This window comes from Tetrao urogallus (assembly GCF_951394365.1).
Source record: "Tetrao urogallus genome assembly, chromosome: 3".
NCBI classification, from domain to species: Eukaryota; Metazoa; Chordata; class Aves; order Galliformes; family Phasianidae; genus Tetrao; species Tetrao urogallus.
Window position 1 is genome coordinate 56,548,643 of NC_136815.1, and position 19,561 is coordinate 56,568,203.

The 19,561-nt window shown below is 39.8% G+C and overlaps 1 protein-coding gene across 2 annotated transcripts in view; it reads left to right on the plus strand.

The window, feature by feature from the left end:
• TSHZ1 (teashirt zinc finger homeobox 1) overlaps positions 1–19,561 on the plus strand; it is a gene marked incomplete at both ends in the record, with an annotated part of 52,638 nt that overhangs the window by 9,773 nt on the left and 23,304 nt on the right. The window contains one exon of one of the 2 annotated variants that reach the window (XM_079533230.1): positions 6,543–6,672. The exons of the other annotated variant lie outside the window; for it this stretch is intronic. Coding sequence (XP_079389356.1) covers positions 6,543–6,672 — 130 coding nt within the window. Of the gene's footprint in view, positions 1–6,542; positions 6,673–19,561 lie in introns of those variants that run through there. 2 annotated transcript variants of the gene reach the window in all.

Below are 19,561 nucleotides of genomic sequence, written 5' to 3' on the forward strand. Positions count from 1 at the left end.
GGATTCTTTCCTTGTTGTTATTTTAAAACCAAAAACAAAATGATGTATTAGTTGCAAAACCTCTGCATGCTGAAATCAAAAGCTAATAATCCAAGACAGAATTGGGAACATGAATTTCTAATGTCCAGTTTTCAAGTGCTGGTTTGTTTTTGCTTTTTTTTTTTTTTTTTTTTTTTTTTAATTTGTTTGTTTGTTTGTTTTAAGAAAGAATGTTTCTAAATACGTTACAGCAAGATCTTTTCAAAATAGTACAGCAGACTGAATAGAAGAAGGAGCTCTTTGTGAAATGGTTAATAGGCTTTATTGGCAAATCATCACTATTGCAAGTGTCATAGCTACAGCTCAGCTTTAAAGTATATGAATTTACAACCTAACTGTTGTGACTAATATTTATTTCAGAGTACAGAATGTGTCACAGCAGTAGGGCATCCTATTATTAATGCAGTAAAATCTTGCAGTATACTTTTTGGTATGAGGTTGCCATGCTCGAGTTCCCAGCTATATAAAAGTAACAGTGAAACATGCCTTTTTTCAGCTGTATCTTGCTGTAACATGTAAGTGACTCGCTCTCAGGAAAAGCCATATGGGCAAGTTGTTCCATATTAAACTACTACAGTATAACTTTGAGCTGGCCTTGTCTACTATGAAGTCTCTGGTTAAAACACCCATTTTAAAGACTGTTTTCAATTCTGTTCTACTTTTTAAATCAAGTCAAGGCGTGGGTCTTCCAAGTAATGTATTTGGGTTGGAATTTCTTAATATGAAAAAGTTCATGAATCCTTACCTGCTCTTTCATCACTGCAGTGCTGATGCTTTGCAAGGAACACATCTGGGTCTTGCTCTACTTCAAATACTCTTTGCACTGCATGGTATTGCATGCTACATTACGTGTTTCTGCCATGCAGTTTTCCCCCTGTTACACCAGGTTATACTTCAGATCTTAATTTCACTGTAGGAATTTGCAACGATCTCATTAACTTCAAATGTGAGAGAAAAAGCTGCAGAAGAGTCGCATTAATGCAGGCAGATTTGAGCAGAAGATGATACATGGCCAACATGTTTTCTTCGCGTTTCTGTTCTTTTCTGTTCTCAAAGAGGCACCTGCTGCAGAGGGACACTGCAGTAGCTTCCAAATCAGGAACATTCATTCTCTGTGCTTACAAAATATTTCTTTCCTTCCCCGTAAGTCACTCCTTAAAAGCCATTCTGAAATATCAGTGTGTAAGAAATAAACACAAGAATCGTATTTCGTGTAACGTGTGTGTGTGTGTGTATATATACATATATAGATAAATATATATTTGTCTTAACATCTGGTAGGTGAAAGGAAGAAAGCCTGTCCATTTTCAAAGCCAAATAAAAAGCAACCTTTCCTGTTAACTTTTGTATTTTAAACGGCTGTTATTCAGGGAAAGGGAATTCCCTGGCCTCAGTTTATCTCCACCGGAATATCTGTAGCTCACGTGTAAGCTTGTGTTTTGTTCTTTTTGTTTTGGTAGTGTTTTCCAGATGGAAAGAAGAGAGAGCTCCTAATTCTCTGCCTTTTCCAAACCTCTAGTTTGTAGTTGTACTTATCATCAATATTGCAGGCCCTGACACTCTGCAGCACTGTCACTGTATATACTGTGAAGGCAGTAAAAATGAGCACTAATCAATCTTTCAGGGAGAAGCAATGAGCATTAGAAGGCCACTATCCTGTGACTAAACACACCCCTTTTATGGAGTGTTGGTGCTAATAAAGGACAGCTTATTACTGAGGCAGAGACCAAAGCTTGGGTGAGGTCAACCATGACTGGCAGTCATCAGTCATTCTTAATGATACTTTTTCCCGTGCTTTCTAAGGGATTCTGAGCAGAGTGCAAATCATTTGGGGTCATCCATAGTTCATGTACCCACAGATGGCAAAGGTTTTGAAAGACTTTAGTTTAAACTTGTATTTTTTTTTAACGTTATTCAAGTAGGCAAGAAAAACCCTTCAAACAAAACAGATTTTTGCTTATTTGGAATGTTGTATTTTCTTTCACTCTAATAGATGTTTTACACACCAGAGTGCTTGTGCATTATAAAGAACTACATAAATTTATTTTTATGACGTCTGTCTTCTTTAATTATTACCTTTGATGTCTATTGGTGACTAAAGAGAGCTTAACAGGATTTCTCTCCCTTCTTAAATTTCGCAAAGTGAAACTCAGCCAGTCCCTGACAGATGTCTGTTCCTCACCTTCAGGATTATTTTATAAATCCCTTTCTGATGAGCGGAAGTGTCAAATCAAGGACAGGTCATAAAGTAAAAGTATAAACCTTTTAAAGGGAGACCTTGGTAATATATAAACATTTTGCACACTATCTGAAATTTTATGGACTTAAAAAAAAAAGTGATATTTTAGCAATAGGAAGGCAAAAGTTTAAAACACCAGGCGGTGTGCATGTGTTTTTTGAACACGCATTTTTTCCCCTGATTCCTTATCTTTCTTTCTATAGTCGTATTTTACATGCATTGAAAAAATAACTGTGCTGTGTGTAGGGGCTGTCACTAAAGTTTCTGTTTCAAAGGATCTCCCTATTTCGATTACTTTGAAATTTGTGCTTTTTTGTTTGTTTGTTTGTTTTTAAATTCCTCAGTTAGGCGCTCTCTCTGCCACCTTGAAGTTGGTGAGTGGGTATATAGCTGCTGTGATCTAGGCAACTGCTGTCATTTTCAGCTGGTTGAGATTATCTGAGATCTTACTTGAGCGAAGCTGTTAGTTTCCTTCTGAAAACTGAAGTAACCTGGATCGCTTTTCGGATTTACTGTTAACTCCACATCACTGCATAAAGAGGTATTTTATGTTAGAGTAACACAGTGCTTCGTAAAATCCTGATGGCAGGTTGGAGGGCAAGTGAACGTGTGTCGTTTCGTGTACCTACGTGTGAATGTATATGTACTTCAAACTTTGGCAATCATTGCCAGTGCGATTTTTACAGTTACAGTTGATCTCCTTTTTGTGCTCATCTTTATATTGTTAAAGAAGCCAAGCATGTGCAGCATGTGTAAACTGAAGAGTACAGTTTCGCTTGGTTAACATTAAAAGCTCATTTGTTTCCTTGTGTGTGTGTCTGTGTGTGTACAGCACCAAGCGCAGTGGGACCCCGTCCCACATAAAAACATTTTAAGGTTACCATGTTATGCAGTATAAAGTAGTAATGTGGGGAGGGGAGCGGGGAGAAGGCAAATCATTCAATTTAAAGGGCAGAGTCTTTTTCCACATGTTTTTTGCGGCTGGGGGAATTGTCTGACGAAGGCTTTCTTGGGGGCTGTCGTGAGTGTTTACATTGTTCGTTTGGATCTGCTACTTTTTTGTGTCCTTGCTGAAAGCTAGTAACTGGTGCAATACTGTAATTACACATTGTATCCCTGGCTTCTGGGGAGTTGAGCAAGCCATCCATGAACCGGTATGAGCGGGACAGCTCTAGAAATGATACAAAGTATGTGTATGTAATGGAGAAACATTTATGCAATGTTTCACCTGACCAAAATGCTTATTAAAGCTTGACTAGGGAAACCACTTGAGTGCTTTTGTGCACCCTGTTCCCAGTTCTAGTGTTCACTAGCTCTATTAATAGTGAAAGCACGACTGGTGCTAGAAAGTGACCCTGGTCCAGCAGCCAGCTTCTTGTAGTTGTAGCAGTGTGCCCATGTACAGCCCAATAGTGGAGCAGCACCTGAGGCTACAGTTCATCCAAGAAATACTTTTGCTCCAGACTCCATGTATCAGGTAAAACCTTGCATTTTCAGTCACACAGAGTTTTGGATGGTGTAGTGGAGGTGAGAGAGCATCTGTGCTGAGAGGAAGATGGTGAAGTGTGTGTCCGGTGTGAATTTAACACTGGGTAGAGGGCCTACAGATAGCTAGGTTAGTGTTTTAGGTCAGCGCAACTCCTAGGAATGATATTTTGGTGCTACCTAGGTCTTGTGCTTGTTCTCTGGTCAGAGGCTGAAAGTCACCTTTGGGTTCAGATGCCGTCATACTGCTCTGCATAAAGGGGATAAACAAAAAGCAGAGCTAGGCTGTGATTGCATCTCATCAAGGTGATATGCAAGTTCAGCCTTTCAGATAGGCGTAACACTGTTATTCAGATTCTGCATCCACATCCCTTCCTTCTCCCCACCCCCTAACCATGCTTTCGGATGTTCAAATTTCTTTCTTTTCTTCATATCTGAAATCCTTGATTTTGTCTTTCCAGTCTGGTTGAATAGGAATCGTTTAGTTTATGCAGCTTTGTGCTTTTTCTCTACAGCTTGTATCTGCATGAATGTGTTGCAGCCTGATGCGAGTTCATTCGATTAAATAAAATGCTTAAATTGTAATCCGTGCAAAACGATCATATTTGAAACACTTGATGTCTCGGTGAGAATCCATTTAATAGTGATCAGATTTAAATGATTTAACACAGTAGTGATGGTGGGAGGTGGGGGAGGGAAATACAGTTTTGAGAAATTCCTGTATATAAAAAAAAGATTAAACCAAATTCAGATATGTCTCTCTCCCCCCTTCTCTTTCTGTCTCCCTCTCTTTTTAAGCAGTCAAAAGATATACTGTATCCCCAGTGAAAGGGCGCTTTCAATCCAGTTATCCACTTTACCCAGTCTCAGTTTCCAGAACCTTCCACACCCCCCCTGGTTAAACCACTAAGCCTTTGATTCCTTCCTGATTACACTATGCAAGACATCTATCAAACACTGTCTTATCTGTTTGTAAGGCAGCTCAGGCCTCAGATTTAAGTCATGGGTTTTGGCTACAAGTTGGAGTGTGATTAATAATTGACTAATGTAGCTTTTATTTATCACAGGCTAGCACATTTCACCATTACCGAGTTAATTTATGTTAAGTGTAAGCTGTCGTTCAATCTGTTTTTCAACTTTTTTTTTTTTTTTTTTTTTTTTTTTTTTTTTTTAAATCCTAAGTCTATCTTTCACTTTTTGAGAAACAAAATCCTTACACAGGGCACAGTCTTGCTCGGTGCCAAAAAGTTGATTTCCTTTTCAGCAGAGCCATACATCACCGGCCCTCCCAGCTGCAGTGTCAGCCCCTGACAGAATGACATGTGTCATTTATCAAAGGGGCCAGGCCGGGCCTTGGGAAACGTACACGACAAAGCCTGAGAGAGTTCATTTCGCAGTCCCCTCCTACCCTCTGCGAGCCTCTTGCCAGGAAAGCCTGTGATGTTTCTGTCTTCACAGCATTACAGTAAGTCCTTCAACCTTCACAGAATTAACCCTCGCTGCTGCTGCGCTGCGGGACCTCCCCGGGGAGCTGCCGTGCCCAGATGCGGTGCTGCCAGCCAGTGCTGGGAACAGCCTCCTGGGCTGCAGCCTGCCCGCTCCTCTGGCACCGCCGGGAAGCAATCCTGGGCCTGCTGGTGGCTTTCCTTGTTTTTAAATCCTCGTGTGCCATAAGAATTAGAGTCCTGCGTTTTTCCACAGCAGGACAAGGTCAAAGACATAAAAAATAACGCAATAAAGCATTTCAGTCGTGGAGAAAGGGTAGCCGCTGTCCACTGTTCACGTAAGGCAGCGAGAGAGGGAGTCTTCTTCCACCTTCCTCTTTAATTCTCCTTTGGGTGGTTCGAAAGGCGCACGCTGACACAAACACAGCAACGGCCTCTCCCTGTGCCCCTGTGTCATGTCTCAGCCCCACAGCCTGCCTCAGGAAGTGATCCGGTGGCCTGTCCAGGTGCTGCCATCACCAGCACCGCAGCCACGGCAGGGGAACGGTCTCCACCTGAAGGTGTCACTGGCACTGAGCCGGTCGTGTCTCTGATGGTGCCTCGATCCTGAAGCCCAGGAAATGTCAGAAGAGTTAAAGCAGAAAATAATCTGTCAAACAAAGAGGAAAGCATTTTCAAAATGCAGCAACACTTTGCTGAAACAAAAGTTTTGTTCGTGTGCATGTGTGCGTGTGGGGGTATGTTTTCAGCGTCCGAATTTTACATTTTGATCATGTACAAAGAATGTGAGAAAGTTATTGTCTCCTCCCCTTCCCCCACCAAATCACTCTTTGTACTTTGCATAGCTCCTACCACACTGAAGTTATTTACAGCATCAGATATCATTTAAAGAGATAGCTAAGGAGACGGTAGCCTCAGCTAGGAACTTTCTAGAAAGGAGTCCTATAAATTAGCCATTGCTCAGGAGTGGCTGTTTTCTAGTCAGGGCTGGTCCTTTCATTTGTCTACATAAGGCTAATTTATTTTTGCAGCCAGATGTGGGCTGACAGCCATCACTCAGAGCTTCCTTCCCCCACTGTTAGGAGGTCGGGAAAACAGTCACGTTTCCCATTTTACAGAATCCCCATCAACATTATTGAAGATGGATGTATCTTTAAAGCAAAGATTGATTGTGGATATCGGAGTTATGGTGTCATTTATCATAGTGAATATTATTTAGACTTGGATTGTACAAGGCTGTAACTTGAGACACAGCCAGGGGAGGGACAATCTGGAAACGAGGATCCATGAACTTTAATGGATGGATGCTTTTTCAAAGCTCCACTCACTATAGCATGATTTACTTTTCTTACGGAAAGGAAACAAGCATTTCAGTTTTAAAGGGCCAGCATGCCGTCTTGTCCTCTTTAGTGGGTCCTTCACGGAGGCATGTGGGACTTAAAGCTGAGACAATAAATAGAGGCTGTGTCCGAATGTTATACGTATGTAAGTGCTTTTATATGAAACGTATCTAGGTGCACTTGAGACTCTCTTGTGTGAATTACACATTACACTAGTTAGCTTCTCAGCTGGAGGGATACTGTGGCTGAATAATGTGAAGTATTGATTATAGAATGCTGTGATCTGAAATTTCAGAACCTCCAAATAAATTGCATTACAACTAGCATTGTTACATATGCATGTTCATCTCTGCTTGGAGAGGCAAAGCATCTGAACTTCATAGGCACTTACTGCTTGAGAAACAGAGGTGGAGAGTCCAGCAAATCGTACGCATTCCTGGTAGAGCATCACCATTGTTGGTTATTGAGAAATACAGCAGACCTAAACAGCTTGATGCATGCTGTGCTTATGCTCCACTTCTACGTAAAATACAGAAAAGAAATGTAGTTCCCCATCTTGCAAGTGGAAGCATATCTTGTATTTTCAGAATATGCATTCTAGAAAACTGCTCACAGCCTGCTGAAAATCTGAAGGCATTGTGCAGCTAAGGTTTACTTACGATCTTGTACCATCAACACACATGCATGCTTCATTGAATTAAAATGTGATTTACACTTTGGAACATGACTTCTAATTTTAAGAAGTGGATGAGCTTGAAGATGCTCGGCTGACTTCAGAGAAGGAAAAAGTTCTTGTAGCTGGTAGCAGAGGTCTAGTCAAGCATGCTTTCTGCACAAGTTCTGCAGTCCTAACTTGTAACTTTCTTTCCTTAGTATCATTTTCTAAATTACTTTGTCCAGGTAACCCCCTGCTCCTCAGTAAAGTTGTTTATTTTTCGTTTGATGCCTGATTTTCAGTGGTGACTTCCATTTCTGAATACTTACTTTTTGGAGTTCTTTTCCATGCCCCTAAACATAACTTGGGTCCCTCTTGGCCTGCACCCCTATTCAGGGGGTCATGTATCACAGTTTGGGAATTGCCATCCTGTCCAAACATTTTATGTTGGACAGCAGTTTATTGATGTGGGCTGACATGTATCAGCTAAGAGGAAGGTAGTTCTGCCACATTTGTTGTTCTTGATGAACTCTTCACATAATAACATGTAAGCCAGCACTTCCACAAGGAAATACTAAATCTTACGCTAACTTACCACCTTCCTTTTTCTTTAAACAAAACCAGAAATCACTTATCTGCCATAAACAAAATTCAGTAAGAGAGTTTTCGTATGAATAGTCAAGCTCAAGAGTTGTTTAAAAAAAAAATAATCCAAACAATGGAAACAATTATGAACATCTGTTTTTGAATGCATATGTATTCTGTACATAACAAACAGAGAAATCCTATTATCTAGAACAATAAAAGGGAATTTCCCTTTCTGTCTGAACACTCTGGGAAGAATATGATCTTCCATTTAAAATCATGGTTTGAGGATTTTATTTTATTTTTTTTCCCATTAGTGAGATGAAAATGGGGATTTATTTATTTATTTATTTGTTTGTTTGTGGTCCAGATTTTAATTTCAGGGCGCTAATATAAATCCTGAGAAATCTATTTTTACACCTGTGCAGCTGAGATCAGAATGTCTCTGTGAAGTCCTGATGTATTTATTTATACGCAAAAGTATTTTTCTCTTGCTTGAGAAACATACAAAATGTCTTCAAAGAGGAAGCAGTTTATCAAATTCATATTAATCACAGCATCAATAATGTTGACCGGGGTCAAGTCATTACACTAAATATATTGTAACCATTATTAATGCATGTAGCCCAGTGCCATAGCTATGATATAAGACTGCCGTTTCCTGATTAAAAGCTGTTTGGTGATGCAGAGATTCAGTACAGATTCTCCCTGCCTGGTGTGACTGACAGTAGCTTCTGGTATTCTGCTTTCTTCTGACAGTGGAGTATATTAATATGAACACACCTTACAGAGGGGCCTACAAGAAGTGCAGAATGCAGAAAACAAAAGTGTCTAATTTCAGCAGCCACAACTGTGCATCCATAAGGCAGCCAAATTTATCATGGCACATTATGGAGTGCAGCAAATGTCATGAAAACCATTGTTTTTTAATTTTTTTCCCTGAGAGTCTGAATGAGGTGATTTATGGTAGTTATCCATCTTAAGGGTCATCCATCAACTTTTAGTTGCTAGGCAATCAAACCAACAGCTGTTTGCTTTGAGTCAAGCTGAAAAGTTGTCAGTCATCACATGCAGGTATGACCTTAGTGGTTAAAAACATTGTAATGCATGCAAAATTAAAGAGACAATGTCCTCTTTCATAAGCAACACAGGTAATGTTAACCCAAAGCTTTTATTTAAGGCAATGGTTTGAAGCGCTGGAGGTGGTGGTCTTTGCATCTCAGAAATATTCACATAATGACATAAAAGTTCTTTGTACAGAAACTGTTGGGGTAATAAATAGTGCAATACATAGTGCAATACAGGAGTGTAGTCAACACTAGAATGTTGTTACTTTTTTGCAGCTTCCCCTAGAGCCAGGCTAGAATATACTGTATGGAAACCCCTTCAATTTTGCGTACCCTGTTCCGCCATGTTTGTTACTATAAATGAAGCAGTATCACTTGTGATTTGAAGGCACTATATTTGACAGTGTAAGAACAACCTGGATGCAATATGAGGACACAAATCTGTTTCCATTCCTTGCTTCTGGGCTTCCGTTGAAATCACTTGCAAGATGTTATCCTTCCAATTGTCATTTGGCTTCACTGATTGCCATTCCTCCTTAAATAACTCTGCAACTACTGATGGCTGGATTCTGCAAGGGATTCTAGAAAGTAGTAAAGAAGGTGTAGGTAAATGGTTGAAGAGACGACAGTGCAGGATTTGTCAATAAACATACAGTTGATAACTTGCTGTTAGTGCCCGATACTTGAAAACTGCGTACATTTCCAGTGCTGTAATCTTGAGTCTCTGAGCCACTCCACTCTTGAGATTCAAAGAGATGTAGCAAGTGGTGAGAAATACTCTGTGTGAAAGTGCAGAAGGAAAGTGAATTGAGCCATTTTTTGTCCAACATCTGCCTTTTAGCCATTTCTTACCAGGAATAGCCAAGGGACTACCCTTCGATTAATGAGCTGTTTCCACAGACTCAACCGTGAGCTGCAGATGTTGAGATGGAAGTGTTCTGCAAAGGAAAAGTTTGTTGCCACAAAAAGGGTTGTTTTTCTGAGTCCTTGGGCCTTTCTTCCAAAGAAAAGAAGAAAAAGAAGTTTTTTTTAATCTCTCTGTATGTTAGCTCGTATGAACTTGCAGATGTGAGGCCAGGCCTAGTGGAGATGACACATGGTAGTTGTCAGTACATCTTACTTTCCCCGGATCATGTATCTTGTTCTGCTGGCTTGAGTGAAACACTAAGTGTCTTGTCTTCTCAGGGACTCTGCTATGTGCTAACTAAGCATGGTAGAAAAGGGCTGTCTTCTTATTTTGATAAATCTTTTAGAATATTTCAAATTTTATTTACATAATTGCCCAATTGTCTTTGTCCCCTTAATGTCTTTGACTTTCATTTGTGTTTGAATTTGGTTATGCACCTATTTAGATTTCAGTGCAGCTACTAGTGAACAATCCCATGCCCTTGAAACTAGTGTCAGCTGTGCGGGTTCTTGCGTGGGCTCCCATTCACATAACATCTGAGCACTTTCCAAGTGTTAATGTAAAATATATGTGCAAAATACTTCTTGTAGTGAATGTACGGATGGGTGATAACCATTTTCATAACATCCTCGCCATCGTATTTTCACTTATCATGTAGCTCACACCAGGTGGCTTGTTAGCAGTTGCTAATGAGTTTGTTGTAGTGTGGGAGGTTCCCAGGTTGAGAGCTGTACTTGCCAGTTTTGCTCCCTTGCTTGGGTCGTTTCCAAGACTTGTATGTTTGCCTAATGTTATTTTAAAACTCTTCTAACACTTAATTTTATTCTGCACAGAAATGTAAATGTGGAAAACATGCGAGTCAAAGCTTATCAGGATGTATCTATTTCTGCTTGTTCCTTTAAAAAAAAAAAAACAACAAATACTCTCTCCTCTCATCACAGTAATATTTTCTGTTAGCCTCCTCACTAAAATAGATTAGTAACAGAATAAGTCCTAAATGGATCTTTGACTCCCTTCCATTTACTGCAGGCAAAACCTGCTTTTCTATTTTATTTTTTTAAGATAGTAACCACTATAACTGTAGAGAGGGAAGGTTGATGTAGGTTTTACAGGAAATTTTAGGAGAAAATGATCACTTTGGGACAGATAGTACTACTCTGTCAAGTATTATCCCATCTGCAGTAGAGTAATGAAACTCATAGTGGGAAAAGGTGGCAGAATCAGGCTATTTGATCAGATTTAATCTATGAAGTGTCTAACCTAGTCCTTTAACCTTTAGTATAGCTCAGTATGTAATCCACCTGCCCACATCACCAGGGGGGACAAAATGAAGAATTTAGCCGCTGTTGAGCAGAATGAATTTCCATAGTGGATCAACCTAATGTTACAGTGATGACACGTGGTAATTTGATAGTTACCACATAATAACATGAACAATGCAGTACACACAGTACTAGATAACTTCATTGGATGCTATGGTAATTATGTGGCAACTCACTAGCTGTTAACGCTTTGTCTTCTGGTTAACATGTATTTACCTTGTGTTGGTGGTGTTATTAGCACAGGTGTCTCTGCAGTTAAAATACATCAAGTGGACTGTGTTCTTCATTTCCTTTCTTTTTGTTTGTTTTGAATCCTTGTTCCAATATGTACAGAGCAGTGGTCGTATTATATGTAATATATAGAATTTTTCGTCAATCCACAGAAACATACTTCTGTTCTTGCAAATTTTGTTGGCATTTGGAGCATGTGTATTTCCTTTCTTAGCAAATACCAGTGCGTTCCTAACTGGAAAATGAAAAGAAACCTGAACAAATTTCCAAAATTATATTAGACTAGCTCAAGTAGGAAGGAACCTGCCAAGTTCATCTAGTCCAACTGCCTGACCACTTCAGGACTCACCAAAAGTTAAAGCACTTTAATAAGGGCATTGACCAAATTCCTCTTGAACACTGACAGGCACGGGGCATCAACTACTAGTTCTACAGGTGTTTGACCACCCTCATGGCACAGAAATGTTTCCTAATGCCCAATCCGATCCTCTCCAGCCAGCTTTGTGCTCTTCCTGTACAGCTGTGGGATACCAGAAGCAGAGCCTGACATCTCCCTTTGCTTCCACTCCTCAGGGAGCTGTGGAAAGATGTAAGGCTGCCTCTTGGGCCTCCTTAAGGCTGGACAGTCCAATGTCCTCAGCCTCTTCTCACAAGACATGCCCTCCAGCCCTGCTATCCTATGTTGTACTCTGGCACTCCAGCTGGTGTCTGCCAGTTGTAGGAAGGTGGAATCTCAGAATAAAGTTAATACTCAAGTAATAAGAATGGGATTGAGTAATGCACTAGGAATGGCTTTGTATTAAAGACAAACGCAACATTAGATACACTAGGGTGTTTTTGCCTGGTTTATTTGAATTGAAGTTAGCAGATAACATGAACATCTAAATCCTAGATTTTCTCTTGTTATCTAGATTTTTAAACAGCCTCTGGCTCTGCATATAAGTTACATTTATATACTTGTAAAATTGCTGGTTTTTTATTATTATTCAACAAACATTTTCTTTAGAGGCTCTGTCAGGATCAGAGTCTGTTCAGTTAGAAGCTTTGAGCACGGGCTGACCCCCAAATTAACTATGATGATGAAGAAGGCTAATATGACATATAGGTAAGGAGAGACATTGTAAAGGTGAAGTCTTGAGGCAAACTTTGTAGGCAAACTTTCTTATAAGAATTACTACCATTACAGGCAGTAAACAGCATATCTTGCCAAGTGTCATCATGCTTGAATAATACTTCTTCATTTAAACTTTTAATGTGCTTTACTAGGGATTTGGTGTGTAGATAGAGTGAAAACTTTTTTTGGGTGATCAGCCTGGAGAAGAGGAGGGTCAGGGGAGACCACATTGCTCTCTATAACTTCCTGAAGGGTGGTTGTAGTGAGCTGGGGGTCGGCCTCTTCTCTTGTGTCCTTAGTGATAGGACCAGAGGGAATGGTTTCAAGCTGCAGCAGGGGAGATTCAAGCTGGACATGAGGAAGTATTGCTTTTCAGAAAGGGTGGTCAGGCACTGGAATGGACTGCCAAGGGAGGTGGTGGAGTCACCGACCCTGGGGGTGTTCAAGGAAAGGCTGGATGTTGTGTTGAAGGACATGGTTTAGTGGAAGCTATTGGGAATATAGCTATTGGGAATAAGGTGAACGGTTGGACTGGATGATCTTTTAGGTCTTTTCCAACCTTGGTGATTCTATGATTCTATGATTCTAAGTTATCCCATTATCTATCTGGGCAGAAATACATTGCTATCATCAATCTTTTTGCCTTCTTTCTCATTATGTAACCAACAGCATCTACTTTTAGGAAGTTCCCAATTTCTAGTAAATCCTGATGAAGTACAGTTCCCTTCCTCACTTGAACTGCCCTGTTCCTCAGGTTGACTGCTCTGTTGACACATGGAAAGCCCTGCCTCACATGCTCCACTTCCAACTTAACTTTTCTTTGTATCAGGTATGTCCCTGTCTTTCCATTGTTTTCTTCATGAAAAGAGCACATAGGAATAAAATACTATATTTAAGTAAGGCTGAACCAAGAGCATCCCTGCAATGCTTTGTGCTTCAGAAATAATCTTATTTCTCCTCCTGGCTTCTAGAGAAGTTCTCTACATTGGAGGATTCTGTTTATAGCAGTTTTAGGAAAAAGTCATCAAAACTTATATGCCGTGTAATCCTTTTGTTCAGCACAGTGCCACCCTGCCCATTTTCATCTTTCTGTGCCTTGGATTGATTGTTTTTTGTTTGTATTTTATATGCATCTTGCCATTGCCCTGTGAGTTTATGATGCTGTCAGTGCTGTGGACACTTTGCCAGACCAAAGATGGAGCAAAAATAACTATAAAAATTCCTAGCTATCACCACTGTTTTGCTGCTGTTCTTCTGCTGAAGATTACCCCTCCTACAGCAGCAGGGATTACATCACCTATCAGCAAACAGGACATAACTGCACTCCTCAGCAACGTCTGAGCAGAGCTCAGCATCATCGCTTGAATCCACTTCCACCGGCAGATTGCACCAGATGCAGCTGGATCTGTTCTTAGAAATCAGCTGAGCTTTTCAAAAACTAAATCCAGTTCCTCGGAAGTACTTTGTGGTCAAGCACCAGTATGCATTCTGTATGTACAAGCATTCAGTGAAATGTTCTAACTTGGAATGTTTCCTTTAGAAACTTGTAGTTCTGTGGCTAGAGAGGTAGTCTTTGCCTGGCATGCAAACAGTGAAGTTGCTTAGATGCCTTTTGGTACACAACAAGAGGCATCAGCAGTTCATCCTATCAGCCCTCTTGTTTTCTGGTATTCTGAAACACTGGGAATAAATTTATTCCTGACTTTCCCTGCTTCCTAAAGAAGATAAACTCAAAGATTTTCTTTTTTTCCTTTTTTTCTTCTAAAAACAAGGTTATTAGACTTGCTCCAAACCAACCTTTCTATGTTCTTGATTCAGTAGTACCAGAAATCTGTAACTTTGCTGCATTTTCTGCCATGATTTTTTAACACAAACTGGAGGAGATTCTGAGATGTACAGTCAAATACAGAAGTACAAGGATGTAGTAAAAGATAGTAAGCTGTGGGTAGGGTATATCTAACATTCTGATTAAACCTGTTTTCTTATTGTTTAAAAACGCTCCCACATTGTCTGTTTTCATTGGCCTTTCCCAGGTGTAATTCCTTTTGCTTCATTAGAGTTGGATACAACTGGATAAAGCATTAAAATCGTACACTCCCAGAACTTTTCATTGCTATCTTTTTTATTTCCAGATAACAAAAGTTGTGAAGAAATAGAGCACTATTCTTTAATCTTTTTCCATTTTTTTGTCTGCACTTCTGAGGCATGTTATCTAGCCCAATAAAAGCTTGTGTATGTGTGTGTATTTATGTATAAACAAACTTGTGAGTAAAATTCTGCAGGGTAGTAGTAAAACATCTGCTTAGTTCAGTGTATCATGAAGCACAAGGCCAAAAGCTGAATGATTCTACCTCTTGAGAAAGGCGTGTATAAAACTGCATGTATCTTAGGGATGTTTTACTGCATTTTGATTTTTTTAAGCATGTGCAGTGTGGAAAAAAAAAAAAGAAAAAAAGAAAAAAAAAGCTTTCATTCTTATTTTCTTCTAAAGAGGCTCTGCTACACAAGCCAGGTTGATTTTCAGCGCTCCTTCTCAACTTTCCTGAAACTGCCAGTCGAGAGTATGGAAATCATAACATTTACAAACTTGATTCCTCTTAGTTATGCATATGCAATATATGCAATTTGGGATACCTTATTTGCAGCCAATGGATTCACAGCTGTATCAGTGTCAAGCTGGTTAAAGTATGAGCAGAATCAGATTTACAGGATCTTTGAACTCCTCTGTGATTAATGAAATTCTTAATTCTGGAAATATGACAGCGGGATAATCTTGACAATATTTCCTCCTGCTTTTCAGGGTGGAGGGATTTGAAGCTTGCAATGGCAGTTAGAGGTTTGACCTGTTCCACTACAACGATTCGCTTGTTCAGGCTGGACTCTCCCAAGTAAATCCCTTTTCATTTCCCACGTGCACCTGTGCCTCATGCTCATGAGGTTAGAGGAGATCTGTCATGCTACATTTTACCATTCAGATTCTGACCAAGAACCTGAATATTCCATTATTTTAAGCCCGTACCTGCAGGAATGCTGCCAGTGCCTGGTGACTTCAACATCTTGCCTGAAGGGTGGAAATCAGAAGACTTGGTCTCTGTTCCTCTCTTCCTGGGCCTTAGCTTTTGTGCTTGTAAAATGAAGTTAGCAGTAGTTGCCTTTTTGCATGAAGGATTTTAAGATTTACTTACCAAAGAATATTAGTTAAGTGCCAATATGACAATATCATAATTGTATATAGCAGCTAATGAACACAGGAGGCTGGTTCTGCTTTGTTGTCGACTTTTCCCAGTAAAGTTAGGTGTGGAAGAATACTACCTGTACAACAGTTCTCTAGCAAATGACCTAGTATGGCTTTTAGGCAGATCTGAAAAGATCTCATTAGACACCAGTTCATCACCGTGACAGCGTAGGTTTCTGAATTAGAGAGATACGTAATTACTATGGTAGGTCTGGGCCCTTATTGGTAATGGTTGATAGTATTTTCTTTTGGGAACTGATAGCTGTGCTTTTTATTATATGTATTATGACCAGCAATACAACTGGGACTTTGAGGCACTTTGTGATTTGGAGTTCAGCGAGAGAGAGTGAGTACGAGTTGCAATTAATAAGTTGTAAAGAGACTGATTGTTGCAGCTCAAGTGGTGAACTGATGTAGTTACCCAAAAAAAGATTGAGAAGCAATGACCTAACTGTCACCCCATGGAGAATGAGCATGGTCTTAAATTTGTGAAATATCCCTGTTTTACAACACTGACTAGAAGAAAGAATTCTGTTAAAAGTTAATGGAGGAGTTCCAATGGAACCCTATTAGTTTCTTCCTCCATTAAATGACTGATACAGACTTTTAATGGATGTTTTAACTAGGCATTGTTATCAAAAGGACTATTGCACAAATTAAAACCAGTCCCATAATCAGTGAAGAGAAACTGGATTTACTTCTCTGCCTTTGATGTGAGGGAATCTGTGTGTTTGTGTGTGAGACTGAAGGGATCGAGAAAATGGCGGAGGAGAGGAAGATGACAGAAAAATGTGTTAGAACCGAGAAACCAAACATCTGTGTTTTCAGAATTACGTTGAAATTGGCCAGTGAATATCTTGTGTAGGGAAAGCAGGTGAGATAGCACACTTGATTTCACACAAACTGAAAAGTTTGGAACTAGAAAAAGGGAGGAGCATCTGTTTAAGAGCTGTGATAGTTCTCCATTTAGCAATTCAGTTTTGGTAACATTTTTATGCCAGCAAAAGGCTTGATCTTATGGAGTACTCAGTGCTGTCAACTTTGATTAAAGTGAGTGAATATCCAGGGGTGGGCTTCCTTCTTAGAGAGCCTGGACAAGAGTCTGGTGTTACTCTGATCCTGCTGAAGATAGGCCAAGGGCAGGTGGTGGTACCTTCTTGTTCTGAACATAAGGCTGTGTTTGCACAGATGCAGGAAAGGTGGCTTGTGGTAAAGTCAAAATAAAAGACATTTTGAAGCTGTCTTGTGTCTTCTGCTATGGTGGCAGAGGATAGTACATTTTGTTTCAAACTGAGGTGTTGGCTTGCTGTTCCAATATTTAGAAGTTTTCTTTTAAAAAGCATTAGGGAAGGAGTTTGCTGTCTGATTTCTGACATGCTTTTGCTCTCCATGCAGAGCGCATGCCTTTCTGTGGTACCCCTGCAGTGACCCCCTCTCTAACCTGGATAGATTACCCACAGGGGGTCATTTGGTCTCCATCCTTGTGCAGCCACAGCCATCTCATTTACAGGGATCCTGCCACACAATCTGTAAGTCCCCTTTGTGGTACATTGACAGTTACATACACTGTTAGCAGATGTCATCTTAGTTGCTTCCCTGCTTCTTCCAGTGAGTGAGAGCTGTTTTAAAAATCAAACAAACAGAAAACAGCAAGGTAAATTAGAGCTGTCATTCCACTTTCCATGTGCAAACAGACTGTGCATATGTGGGGCAGTTGCTGTGTATTTAGATAGATGTCTTTATTTGAGGAATGCAGAAAAGTAAGGTATTCATTCAGAACCAGCTGGACTTGCATTGCAGTACATTGCTTCAGAATAGTCGTGACGATACTTGTTTTCTGTGAATGAGCTTTCCTTTCCGTGCTGTTAGAAGGCTCTGCTCCCAGCCATTATAAAGATTCCATTTTACTTGCCTGACTTCTTTCTATCAAGGCGTTCAGTGCATTTCAGTGCATCTTAAAGCGTTCTTTCTGTCCAGCTTAAATCTGGTACATCATCACAACACATTTTTTGATCCTGCTCTCTGATATGCTTCAGCGTATTGCTGGTTTCTAGCAAATCTGTCGGTGCATGCTGCTGACAAAAGGAAGGTTCAAACCTAGTGATGGCCCCCTTGAAGACCTTGGCACCTGGCCTGCTTACATGTCACAGGCTGCTGGCAAAGGCTGTCAGTTACACGCAAATGGCTTGACATGCCATTTTGTGTGTGTGTGATGTGGATTATTGACCACAAGAATAAGAACATCTGAGCCTTTTCCTCTCAGTTGTAGTAAAAACTTCAGACCTGGTGTAAACTGCAGGGTTGGTTTTTTTTGTGCTGGTTTTTTGTTTTTATTATTATTATTATTATTATTATTATTATTATTATTATTATTTTGGTGTGTGTTTTTGAGAAGAGGAAGGCTAGGTCTTTCTTCTCTAAGGCACTGAACTGGTTTAATTGAAAGAACAATTTGATTTGCTGCTGTAGCTGCTGCTACAGTAAAATAGCTTGGAATGCTAGCAAATTTTTACTTCTCTCACCCAAACCAAGGATTTAATACTGGCAGGTGAACTTCTGAAGGCTGCTATCAAGTATACAGAGACAATAACTGTCTTGGAGGTGGAACTTTGTCAATATGTTTTGCCTTGGGCCAAAAAACATTCACTATAATGGAGTGCTAAAGCCCTGCTCAGAAATGTTGCAGCTAGTGAAAGGGGAATTTATTCCAAGTTTTAGAGTGCGCAATTTTGGTAGGATGTGTGGTTTCTTAATCATCCTTATGTTGAAGCATCAACCATCAAGACATTTGGGGGACACCTAGAGGCACGCTACTTGCTCAGTAAGAGTTGCCCTTTTACTTAAGATCATTCAAAGCTGGCTGCTTTGCTGTCCTACATATTACAGTGTCATGTGTTTGAGCCAAAATATTTTTTCCAGTGCTCCTTAGCCTGGCCAAAGGATTTATTTTTTATTATATTTAAATGTCTGTAGTGGGATGGAGGAGAAAATTAAAAACTACAATACTGACAAAATGAATAGATGTTTACAAAGCTACTTTGCCTGTTTCTGAAATGGTTATGAGAAGATAATCATAAAATGATTTGAAGAAAAGGTAATAGAAGCCGCTTGGGATTGCTTATATAATATGTATTTTATAATGCTATAAATAGCAAGCAAACTAGGCTCTTATAAATGTTTTATTAATGCATAATGATTTATAATTATAATTACTAAGCCCAGGAATACAGACAAATGCTTGTTGTTTGGGAGCAGGTAAACTATAAAAAAAAACCATAAAACCTGTTAGCTCCAATGGCCAAAATCATGCAAGAAGGAGGGAAGACTTTGCTCCAAAACTTGCCAGCCCCAAGGCTGGCTTTCCATTGGTTAAAGCAGTGATAGACTGCTCCAAAGGCTGCCTACTGTCTTTACATCTCCTTGAAAATAAAGATTAACAGTATGCAACAGTATCTCTTGGCAAAAAGAAGTAAATAGGTGCGTGGATCTGAGCTCCAACTTTATGGGCACTGGTGCTATATTTTCACTGTGCTTTTAGGAGGAGGCCTTGGTTTGGTAAGACACACAGGAAAAGCTCTCCTTTATTGATTCAAGCTTGGCAGTAAACTGAATTGTAACGCTCCCAGCCTGTAGCAGTCTTTGATGACGGCATACGAATGTAGAAGTAAACAGAAAGGGATCGTGCTAGTTTCAGCTGTTTTCAATAATCAGCAAAGAAAAACCAGTAGATTGTATTTTCTAAATATCAGAGAAAAAACAAAAAAATATATAAATATGCACACACAATAAAACTCATCTTTCTTTTTCCTTGATCTGTCAAGGCAAAATTAAATTAAAACAGTTTGAGAGTATTCTCCTGAAGGCAAGAAAAGTCTGATGCAAACATTATACACATGA